This window comes from Cyprinodon tularosa, unplaced genomic scaffold (assembly GCF_016077235.1).
Source record: "Cyprinodon tularosa strain WSP-4 unplaced genomic scaffold, ASM1607723v1 ctg807, whole genome shotgun sequence".
NCBI classification, from domain to species: Eukaryota; Metazoa; Chordata; class Actinopteri; order Cyprinodontiformes; family Cyprinodontidae; genus Cyprinodon; species Cyprinodon tularosa.
This window is the reverse complement of record NW_024039571.1, coordinates 129,144-143,163: the sequence shown is the minus strand read 5'-3', so window position 1 is coordinate 143,163 and position 14,020 is coordinate 129,144. Positions and strand designations below refer to the sequence as shown.

General features: G+C 41.2%; 1 protein-coding gene across 3 annotated transcripts in view; it reads left to right on the top strand.

Moving 5' to 3' along the window:
* LOC119774273 (serine/threonine-protein kinase N1-like) overlaps positions 1-5,558 on the top strand; it is a 53,090-nt gene extending 47,532 nt beyond the window's left edge. For 2 of the 3 annotated variants that reach the window (XM_038271707.1, XM_038271706.1), the window contains exons 16-23: positions 1,429-1,520; positions 1,593-1,769; positions 2,017-2,079; positions 2,262-2,338; positions 2,412-2,554; positions 4,649-4,756; positions 4,904-4,984; positions 5,052-5,558. In XM_038271707.1, the coding sequence (XP_038127635.1) occupies positions 1,429-1,520; positions 1,593-1,769; positions 2,017-2,079; positions 2,262-2,338; positions 2,412-2,554; positions 4,649-4,756; positions 4,904-4,984; positions 5,052-5,255 (945 nt within the window). In that variant the 3' untranslated portion in view covers positions 5,256-5,558. Of the gene's footprint in view, positions 1-1,428; positions 1,521-1,592; positions 1,770-2,016; positions 2,080-2,261; positions 2,339-2,411; positions 2,602-3,498; positions 3,518-4,648; positions 4,757-4,903; positions 4,985-5,051 lie in introns of those variants that run through there. The other variant, XM_038271708.1, reaches the window with a different exon arrangement.
* The last annotated feature ends 8,462 nt before the right edge of the window (positions 5,559-14,020 follow it).

Here is a 14,020-nt window from a genome sequence, read left to right as displayed (position 1 = left end):
AAGATGATTTTATACTTTATCAACGGAATCAGAAGGAATGAAGCTTTATGTCCACCTTGGTTCAAAGTGTTTATCGCTGAGCCTTGCTAGCAGGGCCGCTTCTAGACGGGACGGGGCCCCGTCCTAACCTGAGGCGGGGAAAGCTGGCTCACATTTTCACCGCCATCTTTACCTTCCTAAACAAACCAGTCCAGTTTTATTCCTTCCATTCCAGTTAGATGGGAATCATTAAATTCACCAAATGAGGATTTAAAACTTTCAAATTCAGAATCACAAGAAAATTCGTATTTCGGATGGAATCATTTAATCCCAGACATCAAATAAAAAATTGTTAAAACTTTATTTAATTATTTTAATTCCTATCAGAATAATTATTGTTGTCATTAATATAATTCATGCTGTTTAATAAAGACGCTGATTATTAGAGTTTATAGTAGAAATACATAGAAATGATTTTATTGATCAAATGAGACGCAAAAATAAACTGATCCTAAATATGAACGTAGAAAATCTGAGAACAGAATAATCCTCCTTTTTTAGTGGATGAATAAATCTGTCCATTCTTTACCCACCTTTGAACATAGATATGCTCCTTTTGCTCTAAATCTATGTCTCTATATCACATTATTATTGGGGATGTTCTGATCAGCTGCTGTTCTCTCTCTGAGCATCATTATTATTATTATTTTAATATTATTCTAAAATATAATAAATGATCAAAGTGGGTTTGATTCCATCATATTGGATCAAAATCCTTATTGGTTATTTATTTTAAAAACAAAAGATGAAAAAGTAGCTTTAGAGACGTCATGTTTGCTCGGCTTAAATCTTTATAGGGCAGGTTAGTGTTTCTGATATCCCCCCCACCCCTCAGTGAGATCTAGAAGCACTAGATCTATGTCCATCCATTCAGCAGATCCTGCTACATAGCTCTACATCTGATTTTGACATTTGACCAATTAGATGAATCCTTGAATGATAGATTACTAATTGGAAATGAAGATGAAAAAAAAAGAGTTAAAAAATCAAAAGTTAATTAAAAGTTAAAAAGTAAAGTGGTCGACCCCACTTGGGTTTAAGCGTGTCAGGACATGAATGGATGGAAAATAAAGTTAAAAGTTAATAATCCTTGTTAAAAATGATATTTATGTTTCTAAACTAAAACCTGTCCGTTCCAGGATCATTAATGCCTCTAAGGTTTTGTTGGACCAAATAAAATGTTTCTCATCAATTTCTTCTAGAAGCACTTTTGTAATTTTTCTTAATATATTCGGGAAAGTTTTTATTACATGGACATACATTTTTCCCATCAAAATATCCAGATTTTCTGAATGTTATAAAAGTTTAAAATGAAACTATTGGCTGGAAGTGTTGGTTTTCACTGAGCGTCCTATAAAGGGTTAAAGAAGAGCGTTTGTGTTTCTGCAGGTGCTGCTGTCGGAGTACAGGAAGACGGGCACCATGTACGCCATCAAAGCCCTGAAAAAAGGTGACATCATCGCTCGGGATGAGGTGGACAGGTGCGTGACGGATCTGATCTCCTCGCCTGCAGCGTTGCAGCTCATCTGATGCTTTTCTCTCTTCGCTCCCAGTCTGATGTGTGAGAAGCGCATCTTTGAGACGGTCAACGTGTCTCACCATCCCTTCCTGGTCAACCTGTTTGCGTGCTTCCAGACGCCGGAGCACGTTTGCTTCGTGATGGAGTACACGGCGGGAGGCGACCTGATGATGCACATCCACACGGACGTCTTCACGGAGCCCCGAGCCGTGTACGTAGCCTCTTCCTGTTCCATATAAGGACAAGAAGGTTTTCCTCTGTTGCCTGGGAAACCGCATCCAGCCTCTTTCATGGCCTCATTAAGGGTTTTAGTTTGAAAATCATTCGTTTTCTTTACCTTAAGTTCACGCGGTTCTGGAGAGAATATAGTGTGAATGAATGGAACAGCTGAGACAGCAGCTGGTGGAGGAGCTGATGTTTGGAGCTCTGATTACCTTTGGTTGTTCCTTTGCTTCCAGCTTCTATGCTGCCTGCGTTGTTCTTGGACTCCAGTTCCTTCATGACCATAAGATCGTGTACAGGTGAGTGACGCGTCGCCACACGTCTGACCTGGGACGTCCTCAGAGCTTTGGCTCAAAGCTTCTGGAGCTGATTTGATTCTCTGGATTATAGAGCCGCTCCTAGAAGCTGCAGAGCCGGAATAGAAACTGTTGTTAGAAACTTTGTGTGAGGAAAGGTCTGTTCTTCTTCCCTTTGCTCCCAGAGACCTGAAGCTTGATAACCTGCTGCTGGACACCGATGGCTACGTGAAGATCGCAGACTTTGGGCTGTGTAAAGAAGGTGGGCTGGACGTTACATCGGGGTCAGAGGTCAGAGGTCAGAGTCACCCTTTATTTTCCCTTTCTGGTTGCAGGGATGGGCTTTGGGGACCGGACCAGTACCTTCTGTGGGACGCCGGAGTTTCTGGCCCCAGAGGTTCTGACGGATACGTCTTACACCAGAGCCGTGGACTGGTGGGGGCTCGGGGTCCTCATCTATGAAATGCTGGTGGGGGAGGTGAGAACGGGTCACTGCTTGGAGCCGATGGGCTCAGAAACTAAAGCTTAAAGGAATAGTACACCCAAAACATGATTAGCCTTCATTTTCTACTCACCCCCATGCTGAACAACACTCTGGAGTACTTTTTTGATATCTCAAATGCATCTGGAGATCTGGGAGGCTTCTTGCTGTCTGCTGACATTCAAATAATGGAGGTCTATGGCGCCCGAGGCAGAAAGGTCCATAAAAGTCCACAAAAAACGTGTCAATATTCCTCCATACTGCTCGTCCAATGTATTCCAAGTGTCCTGAGTGGGTAGCGTCCAGAATTTACTCGAAACGAAGTCATTTAGAATGTTTTTAGAGCATAAACAGTAGTGTATAGGATTTCCTGAAAGCGCGTTCACGAGTCTACGGAAGCCGCGGCAGACCAAACCAGATGAAAGTGCGCATTCAGCGTCTGCTCTGCCGATAATGCAAGCGTAGAAGAAGAAATGTGCTGTTTACCTGTGCAAAGAAAGAAACAACGAAAGAAAAATTTCTGAGGACTTCAGTGTTGAGGAAGAGCATGAGTTCTTTGCCGAGCTGAATGCGCTGGTTTGGTCTGCCGGCTTCCGTAAACTCGTGAACGCGCTTTTAGGAAATCCTATACACTACTGTTTATGCTCTAAAAACATTCTAAATGACTTCGTTTCGAGTAAATTCTGGACGCTACCCACTCAGGACACTTGGAATACATTGGACGAGCAGTATGGAGGAATATTGACACGTTTTTTGTGGACTTTTATGGACCTTTCTGCCTCGGGCGCCATAGACCTCCATTATTTGAATGTCAGCAGACAGCAAGAAGCCTCCCAGATCTCCAGATGCATTCGAGATATCAAAAAAGTACTCCAGAGTGTTGTTCAGCATGGGGGTGAGTAGAAAATGAAGGCTAATCATGTTTTGGGTGTACTATTCCTTTAATGAAGGCAGGAAGGACTCTGTCTGCTCCGGCTGTGCAGCTGCTCCTCTGGCTGGAATATCTCATTCCTTCCATGGATTCACCTCAAAGCAGATCTTTTCTAAACAGACTTCATTTGCTCACATTTCTGATAAAGTTTCTCTAATTAATGAGGTTTGGCTCCTTTTCTTTGGGTCAAGAGTTTCTGGAAGATGAGAAGGAGGCACTTTGTGCAAGAAGAAAGGTTCAGATTTATCTAACATCCTCAGACTGATTTATGTGATTTATACTTTGAAACCAGGTCGTCTGCGTAGGTGTCGCAGTGAACGCAAAGACAGAGTGTTTACAAAATGAAATTTCACTTACTGCAGCTTTCAGACTTTAAATGAACATTTTCATTCTTTAAAGTTCAGCAGTGATCAAATATAAACAGTTTGGGAGAAAAAACATGAAGCAAAAAAACCTGCATTGATCTGGAAGTTCAGAGCATTAATATAAATGATGCAAATATGCAGTTGGTTTTATCAGTGAGATGCAGAGTCTGAAACATGATTGAGTTTCCTCATCAGTTCATCAGTGTGATGGCGGTGGGGAAGAAGCTGCTGCAGAACCTGCTGGTCCTGCATTGAATGCTGGGAAGCCTCTTCCCAGAGGGCAGCAGGGAGAACAGTCCATGGTGGGGGGGTGAGGGGTCATTGATGATGTCACGGCCTCCAGAGCCAGAAACGTTAACGACACTGGAACCAACCTCAGACCAGATGCTGATTGGCTCCTTCTGCCTTTTTACTCTCAGAAAACAGGGTAACCATGGAAACACTCGCCTGATTGGCTCAGGCAACAGGAAGTGAGCAAACCTCTCTGTTTGAAAGGAGGAAAACTGGACAAAGACGTTGATGTAGAGAAGCGACTGTTTTTAGGGAATGTTGCTTCAATCCTGCTGGATAAAAAGAGACGAATTTAAAAAAATAAGATATTTTATTTGTTCTCCTTTTTAGTATTTAGAAGCATCAATTGGAGTTCAGGCTCCTCCTCCTGGTGCGAGCATTTAGTGATGCTGTTCACTAGTAGAGGCTGTTTTACAGACGGACCAGATCAACGTCCAGCGAAGCACGTTTCTACTCCCTCCTCATGGCGGCCATGTTAATCTAACCGCCATTTCGTTTCTCTAGTCGCCGTTTCCTGGTGATGATGAAGAGGAAGTGTTCGACAGCATCGTGAACGACGAAGTCCGCTATCCCCGCTTCCTCTCCACGGAGGCCATCGGCATCATGAGACGAGTAAGAACCATAGAAGGCTGCAGGTTTGGTTACCATAGCAACCGCCATGTTTAGGGAAGGTGTCAGAGAATGAAGCAGAAGTCGATTCTCTGTGATGCGGTTTGTTGGTTTTAACGGACGCTGTGATTGGTCGCTTGTTGTCTGCAGCTCTTACGGAGGAATCCGGAGCGACGGTTGGGATCCGGGGAGAAGGATGCAGAGGAAGTGAAGAAGCAGCCATTTTTCAGAGTAAGTCCACGTCAGACTGAGCGTCCAATGAGCTGCTCTCCTCCTTAACGCTGCTCTCCTCCGTCAGAACGTGGACTGGGAGGCTTTGCTGCAGAAGAAGGTCCCGCCTCCCTTTGTCCCTTCTATCCGCGGCAAGGAAGACGTCAGCAACTTCGACGAAGAGTTCACCATGGAGCCCCCGGCGCTGACGCCCCCGCGGGAGCCGCGCACGCTCTCCCGCAGAGACCAGGAGAGCTTCGGGGACTTTGATTACGTCTCTGATCTCTGCTAGAGAAGCGGGACCAGGGAAGAACGTCAGATTGTCTGCGAGGCGCTGTTGAAGTTTCCTCCCCCACGGGGGCGGACGCTCTCTGGCCGCCATGTTGTTGAATGATGCTGTGAACGAACGCAGAGACAAAGCGGGATCAGACGACCCGCCATCTGCCGCCGTGAGGGGAGGAGTCACAACCCGATGCCTTACATTTTTACCTCTGTGTGTTTTTGATCCTTTAGGAAAAGTGTGCAGTGCTAAAAAAATCTGTTGGAAATTAGGGGATTATTAATCTGATGTGATTTTTAAATGGGGGGGTGGGGGGGGGTATAAAACCACTGATGTGGGTGATGTCCACTAGCTTCTCTCTAAACTCTGCTGCTTTTATTTTTATTTTAACGTATTTAAGCGTTTTTCAGCAGTTTTTTTATGACTTTGATTGATGGATGTAATTTAAAGTCAGTCAGCACTGAAACCATGAACACTAAACTGTGACGTAAGATGCCTTCAGGGACCTCTGGAGAAAATCAGCCACTTTAAGCTGGTTTGGTGACTTTCATTTGGAAAGCTGTCAAAAATTAGCAGCAATATTTATGGTTATTTAGAGAAAAATAAGGTTTATTGTTTTAATTCATTCATTTATACTAATCTGACTTTGTTAAATAAATATTTATTTTGCAAACTAAATATTTAGCTCCAAACTAACTATTTATTAAACAAAGTTAGACTTTTATAAATGAATGAATTACAAAGTGAAAAAATGAACTTAAAAAAATAAGCCCTTATTTTTTTTTCTAAATAACCATAAATATTGCTGCTTATTTTTAACAAACGGATACGAGACACGGCGCCGCATACGAGACGATTGGGTTTCAGGAGTCGGTAGTGAAATGTAGGATGATGAAGATGATGATGATGAAGAACACATGAGACGCCATCTTTTATAAAGAAACCTGCAGTGAACCGCGTGGCTGTGTTTCATTTATGCTAACGTCTACATTTCTTTTTATAAAACTCAGTAAAATCTTTAGAACGGAGCAGATATTTAATCTAACAAAGCTACATCCTCACAGATTAACGTCTTTGAACTTTAATCTAGGTTAAAGAAAGCTAAACATGTTGATTTTTAATCTCAGTTTATGCGCCATCTTCCCCGATGGCTGTGAAGGATCGATCCATCCTCACTGAGAAGCAATGAGTCATGGGAATGTAGCCAGCAGCAATAAAAACTTTATTTGAGAAGCATCAAAGTTTATCATTTATATTTATGCAAGTAATAGTAAGTATTTTAATTAAAAAAGGAGGTTTGTTCTCAGTTCTATTCAGTTTATTTCTATAGCTACAATTCACATCATGTCATCTCAGGTCACTTTCCAGTTCACCAGATCATCCAGTCAGATTGATTCAAAGTTTTCTTTCTAAGGAAAACCAGCTGATTGCATTGACTCTTCAGCAATCCCTCACACTAAGCATGCTTGTAGCGACAGTGGAGAGGAAAAACTCCCTTTGAACAGGAAGAAACCTCAAGCAGAACCAGGCTCAGTGTCACAGCCAAACAGGAACAGACCAGATGAAGCTACTATGAGAAAAAGCAAAGACTCTGGTCCAAAGACTAGTTTCTCAGCATCACCCCTGGACAGGAGATTGCTCATTTTTGCAATATTCCTCAGATGAAAGAAGGAAATTCTAGAAACCTCTTTGATCTGGGATTTAAATGACAGGTCCTGATCAAAAACAACACCAAGATTTTTTACTTTATTATCTGAAATCAGTTTAATCCCATCCAAATGAAGTGACTGGCTAATCAGTTTCTTTTTCAGAGACTCTGGTCCAAAGACTATAACTTCTGTTTTGTCTGCATTCAGAAGCAGAAAATTAAGAGTCATCCAGGTTTTTATGTCTTCAGACATGCCTGTAATCTATGTAATGGGTTAGCTTCATCTGGATTATAGACAGATATAGCTGGGTATCATCAGCATAACAGTGGAAATTAATCCCATGCTGTCTAATAACTCTACCAATTGGGAGCATGTATAAAGTAAAGAGAATTGGTCCTAGCACTGATCCCTGTGGTACTCCACAGGTAACCTTGGAGCATGAGGAAGATCTATCATTAACATGAACAAACTGAATTCAATCAGATAGATCAGATTTAAACCAGTCTAGAGCTGTTCCTTTAATTCCAACAAAATATTCAAGTCTTTCTAAAAGAATATTATGGTCAACTGTATCAAATGCAGCACTAAGATCCAACAGGACGAGCACAGATACAAGTCCATTATCTGAGGCCATGAGAATATCATTAGTGACTTTCACCAGAGCTGTTTCAGTGCTATGATGAGCTCTAAAGCCAGACTGAAACTCTTCAAAAAGTTCATTATGGTGGAAGTGATCGCAAACTTGTTTGGCAACTACTTTCTCAAGAATTTTGGATAAGAAAGGAAGATTGGATATAGGTCTATAATTGACCAAGTCATCTGGGTCAAGAGAAGAAACAGTCCTTTACAGAGATTATTACTGCGGGTCTAAATATTTCCATTAGTCAATCGGCTAAACTCCAGAAACTTCCTTTCTTCTTCTTTGTAAATGTCTCCCAGAACTTTTGGAACGACGTCGCTGCTCTGATATCTACTCAAAAGTCTTTTTCTCAATCTCAGAAGTCTGACTTTTTTCTGAGAATTGTGGAACGTAATGTAGATGGGCACCATGAAGGCAGAGATGTGGAGCACTCTATCTAGCTGTCAGAATTCAGACAGAACTCTGAGATTAAAGTTAGACTTCTGAGATTTTATTTTAATTTTCTCGTAGTGTCATCCTTTTTCTCTCAGTTATTCACTCTTATCTAAATTAAAGTTAAATTCTAATTGACTCTTAGTTTATTCACTGTTTTTAATGCACTTATTGTTTTAAAATGATCATTTAAAATCCTCATTCACATTTTCCCCTAAATTTTCACATTATGATAAATGTTTACATTATTTATTGGCTGCATCTAAAATTATCAAATATATTTTCAATTTAAACATAGATATGAAATAATAGAATGAAATCATTGTTCTAGGTCCATTCATCAGACAGAGAGGGGGGCGGGTTCCACCCTGGACAGAGGGGAGGGGGGTCGCCAGTTCTAGGTCATCAATTCAATTCAGTTCAGTTCATTCTGTCCAATCAGCTGCCTGTAGTGTCTGTAAATGCCCAGCAGGTGTCAGTATTCTGCTATAGCTTCCAGATGCCTCATCAAACCCTCACTAGACGATGATGGAGGCAGCTATGGACATTATAAACGCAGACGCCTCATTGGACGCTGTCTGACGTGCCTAGAGGGCGGCCATCTTGGATGGGCCTACAGATCATTCTGCTGCAGTCAGAATAAACAGGAAGAGCCTTAGATCTAATTTAGATCCCATGAAAGAGGAGTCAGAAATAATATTACAATAATCTGACACGTCACAACAACTTAAAAGACCAAAACTACCTTTCAGTTAAATTACAGATTTATTCAGATTAAAAACTATTGAAACTGAACTCAAACTGGATGAGATATATGAAGTTATATAGTTTGCAATTAAATATTAATATAATAAACAAAAAGTTTTACATGTTTTACAAATAATATGTATTTTTATTCAGTATTTTAAAGGATTGCTCTTTGATAATGAGTATTATGATCTATAGAGGAAAATTTGCTGTAACCACTGATCGCTTGTTGGTAGCACGGGGCCGCCGGCCGCCATATTGGTACTCCCTAGTCAAACCGGTCGCAACGGAAACTATCCTTGAGCTACAGGATTGAACATTGATGATGTCATTTTCAGACTTTTTCATAGCATCAATAGATTAACTTTAACTCAAAATAAATAAATCGGGCCATCACATTGCAGTCATTATGAAGTCTATAAATCATATAACATAATATACAAATCCATATATTGGTATTATTTAAACATGTGTTGATGATATGACTTGAGTCAGTCTGAGATAGCCAGACTAATGTTAGTCTGCAGACTATAGTCGGCTATAGATGGATTTATTGCTTAGTTCATTCAGACTGGGAAATGACCTGAGGAACGTCTTCCTGGTTTTAGCAGCTAAATGATGCACATGGAGGCATTTTACTGCCACTGTGGGAGTGGGGAGTACCAACATGGCGGCCGGTGGCTTCACTTTTTTCAGGCAATCAGCAATCCAGTGCACAAATAGAGATCAGTAGTCGTAATGTGATTTACAAAAGAGAATAGTTATTTCATTCTTTTAAATTAGTTTTCATTGTCGAGCCTTTTCTGTCAAACCTTAACGAATGCTAAATTTATGTAGTCTCACTAAAGGCTTTCTCTCATTTGTCTAAACTTCTTCCAAAACTCTTTTTTTAATCATTTATGAACATGAGACATTTGTTCTTTAATCAGTAAATATCTCTCATATATGTTTATATTTTAGAATTAGTTTTGGTCTTTTAAGTGACGTGTCAGATTATTGTAATATTATCTCTGACTCGTCTTTCATGGGATTAAAATGAGATCAAAGGCTCCTCCTGTTCATTCTGACTGCACTGTGGTCTGATCCAAGATGGCCGCCCTACATGGGGCGGGGGCTAATGAGGGGAAGCAGTTGGACGAAGTCATCAGGAAGCCGGTTCAGTCCCAGTATGGTAGAAGTTTCCCAACAGTCAGAAACCAGCGGACGGCATCACGCCGGGCTTCTCACGCCTTTACGGCCATTTTGTTCAGAGAAAGGTCATTCTATTTAGTGCAGCTCTCAGTGAACCAGCAGCTTAGCAGTAAAAGAACATTTCCATTCATTAAACACTGTGGGAGGGAAAAAAACATCGATGTGGAAATTTAGAGCAACTGAATTCTGAAGCTCCAGCATAAACTGCTCTGATTAACCAGCCACTCTATGCATGTAGCTCTATGATCTAATTATTTTACATTTTAAGGATTAAACTTTGTTACTTAGACATCCTTTGAAGCTGTGAAGACAGAAGGCCTCAGTGGCAGACTGTCACCCCTGCTGGCCACCAGGTGGCGCACCAGTTTGTTCAATTGATGCAGCTACTGTAACAGGACTAATCCTGGAAATTAAAAATGACAAATAAAAGGAGAGGAATAGAAGTTTATTTATTTAAAATCAACAATGATTTAATTTCATTCAACAGTTCCTGGTATTAAGTCTCCATTTCAAAACATTTCAAACATCAGAGGAATAATTTATTTAATATTAACTAGAAAAATAAACTTTCCTCTAGATGAAAACTCTACAGCTCCACCCAAAAACATACTTAATATGCAGTGAATATTCTCCAGTGTCCAAATATGGTTTAGTTTATGCATCTCTATTCTATGTATGAACATCTACATATGTCACTTTAATCTGTACATAAATCTCTCCTTCAATGGAGGGAAAAAAGGAACAAATGGAGCAGAAACACTGCAGGATTCAGATTTACTCTCTGTTAAAGGGAGTTTTTCCTCTCCACTGTCGCTACAAGCATGCTTAGTGTGAGGGATTGCTGAAGAGTCAATGAGTCGATGCAATCAGCTGGTTTTCCTTAGAAAACTTTGAATCAATCTGACTGGATGATCTGGATCTATAAAGTGATCTGAGGTGAATTGGAGCTATAGAAATACACTGAATAGAACTGAACGTCTTCCATTTTCAGAAACCTGAGGACTTTGATCCTCACTGCTTTAAATGAAGCCCAGAATTTAAGGCTTTCTAAATGTGTCTTTAAGTTAAACCTCCATAAACTCCAACAGTTGGAGGCTGAAGGGTGATGACCTTTCCTCAAAAATTATTTCCTGTAGAACAAAATTATGCTTAACGACTAAAATTAATAGGCAAAATACATCCTGAGATTTCAAATAAGCGGTGAAAGCAACCTTTCTAGATTTTCTGCTGAAGTGAGCGCTGTGGAGGAACGTTTCCCACGGTGGGTACAGCTGTACGGCCACCGTACCTTCTAGTCTAGAAAAACACCATAGAATGGGCTGATTGTGGCTTTCAAATCAAATATCAAAGTATTGGATAAAATATACATCCTAGACTTTATTGGTTAATATTGAAGTGAAACTAGTTAAAGCTATGAGCGTGTAACAGCGTCCGAGTTGAAGCTTGATGTCGGCTCAACCTTAACTAGAAATACTATGGAAAGAGACGCCGCTTAGAACAAAACACTATTACCGTCACTGGCACTAAATGAGTTAAACCTGAGGAAGGAAGGAAGTCTTCCCAGACGGCACCAAAAACACCTGAAACATTTAAGCTGTTCTGGTGGGCGGCTGTGATGATTGCTTAAAAGGATGAAGGTGAAATGAGACCCGCATTAAAACTGGAAGATTTTGATCAACTATCCGCACTTCTGAACCCAAAACGTCTCAAATGCAAAAACGGATGCACCGTTGCCCGTAGCAACCAGTGCTGAAACAAGGTCCACCTCCCACTGAGATCCATCCTGTCCGATGACATCAGCACGGCCCACTGACTTCCTTCCATGTTTCTAACCATGTTTAATGTTAGAGACGCGACTCTTAAGCTTCTCTTTAATTTTATCTACGCTGCCAGTGACTTTAAAGTCTTTGGGAGAATTCGGAAATACGATTGGAACAGCCGCTTCCCAGAGTGGCGCCCGACTTTACACCAGTGAATACAGTGAATGTGATTGGTCGATTATCAAGGGGGCGGGATTATTGTGGCTGAAGGTTCGCAGCTAGTTTGGTTGAGGCCGGTTTGTCGGATGCATCTTGCTAACCAGTTAGCGACTTAGTGCTAGCAGGTTCCTAATGGGAAACTGCCAGTTCTGTTAGCTCTACGCCTGCCGAAGACACAGACGTCCATCCCCGTGAACACTGGGACGCAACTCAATGGGAAAGGAAAGGATTCTGGTTTCAACCGCTGCGTATATTAGCTGTGACACATGAATCAAGATGCTATGACTGAAAACATTTAGATTGACAGATGACCGTTGATACATGATTGGATGAATTTAGGTGTTCAGGCTGACGTAGAACTAACTGGCCTGCAGAAGATAACGGAAAAAAACTGATCTTAAGACAGGAATTTTTATTAAATAGAAATTTTCAAACTTTTGGGATGATATGGTCTGATAAAGAGAACATTTCTATAGATGTTTAAGCCAGAATGATCTGACATTTAAATGACTTCCCTACTACTTTAAATCTGGCCAAAATAATTGATGATTAAAAGTGAATCATTTTATGCGTTAGTTTTTTTTAATCAAAGCACCTTTAAAGTAAGATTTTATGTTACCTTTAATTAAGGATTCTGATACAGGGATATGAGGTAAAAAGGTCATCACCCTAATGTGGAGTTTCTATGAGCTGATAAACCTGAATAACCATGTTTGGCATTAGCAGAGAACCGTCCTCAGCTTCCTGGCTGCTCAGCAGGACGCCGCGTTTCTGAGCATTGGTCAGAGGAAATCTAGACGCCTTTATCCTGATCATGGTTGATGAAAGTAGAACGAAAAGCAGGTACTTACAGCATTTAACAGACCTGTCATGGCAGCTGATTGGTTTAAAGGCTGACAAGCTACAGACAGAAACATACAGAGCAGTGAGAAGCGGGCAGAGGGAGAGCTGTCAGTCATGTTTCCTAAACCCTCCTCCTCTCTTCTTCAGGACGTTTAAATAAACTCAGCGGCACGCAGATGATGTTCAAACCCACCCAGCAATAACGGCGCCGCAGCAAAGATCAACCATGATGTTAACTTTTATTTCTAATGTTCATCCAGGGCAGCGTGTCGTTATCTAATGGACGACCTGCCAGCAGACCTCTGGAGGTCAAGAGAAGGCCTCCATTGCCTTTAATGCAGACCTGCATCATGGCCGCCGCACCACATCGCCGCCTCATGCAACCTCATCACTAAAGTTAACCTAAGGCTAACCTTCTGCCATCTTTCAAAAGAAAAAAGTTCCTGAATTTAACTAAAATCAAGGCACTCCTTCCAGATGTTGGTAAAATACACAAATCAAAGCAATCCTGTCATTTTCAACCTGTTTTACCTTCATGATCTGATTAAAATCATGCTAAAGATGAAGCACATTCAAAGGCAGCGTTAATGGAGGACTTTAGGAAGGCAGAGGCTCCTATTTCATAGCCTGGTGAGACCATCCTGATCTTCCAGCTTTCAGGGTTTCACTCACGGATCAGTCTGGAGACTCGCCATGAAACGAACGTCCAATCAGCGTTGGCTTTGAGGCGGGTTGAGGTGTGACGCAACGAGAAGCACGACAGTTCAGCCTAAAGAACATGGCGGCTTCAGCCGATGAAACTAGCGTTAGCGTGGCTATCGAGCAAGTTTTATGGGAATTACAGAGTATTTCTTCACTGAAAGAAGAGCAAAACACTGCTCTGGAGGCTTTTCTCAGAGGAAAAGATGTTTCTGCTCTTCTCCCGACTGGTTTTACCAAGAGTTTGATCTATCAATTGGCTCCTCTTCGTCGTCGCTCTGTTAGTACGTCATATGCTTCGTTGATCTGATTGGTTTATTTGGCCCGTCTATCACCAACATAGGCCAATCAGCTAACCAGTATTTTCGCCCCTTCCCAAAATTACTTCAACGGAAGGTTTCCAGATGGATATGCGGAGCTAATCCATCTGGCGGAGTCAGGTTACCTATTTCACACACTGGGAGGTAAAAATGGAGCAGAAACAAATTAATCAACAAGTCAAGAATGGAAACTTTTGGTTATTTTCTGAATTAATCTTATCAGAAATGGAACAAACCTCAGAGACTCACCTCAGCGTACGTCAGGACAAACCAGCCA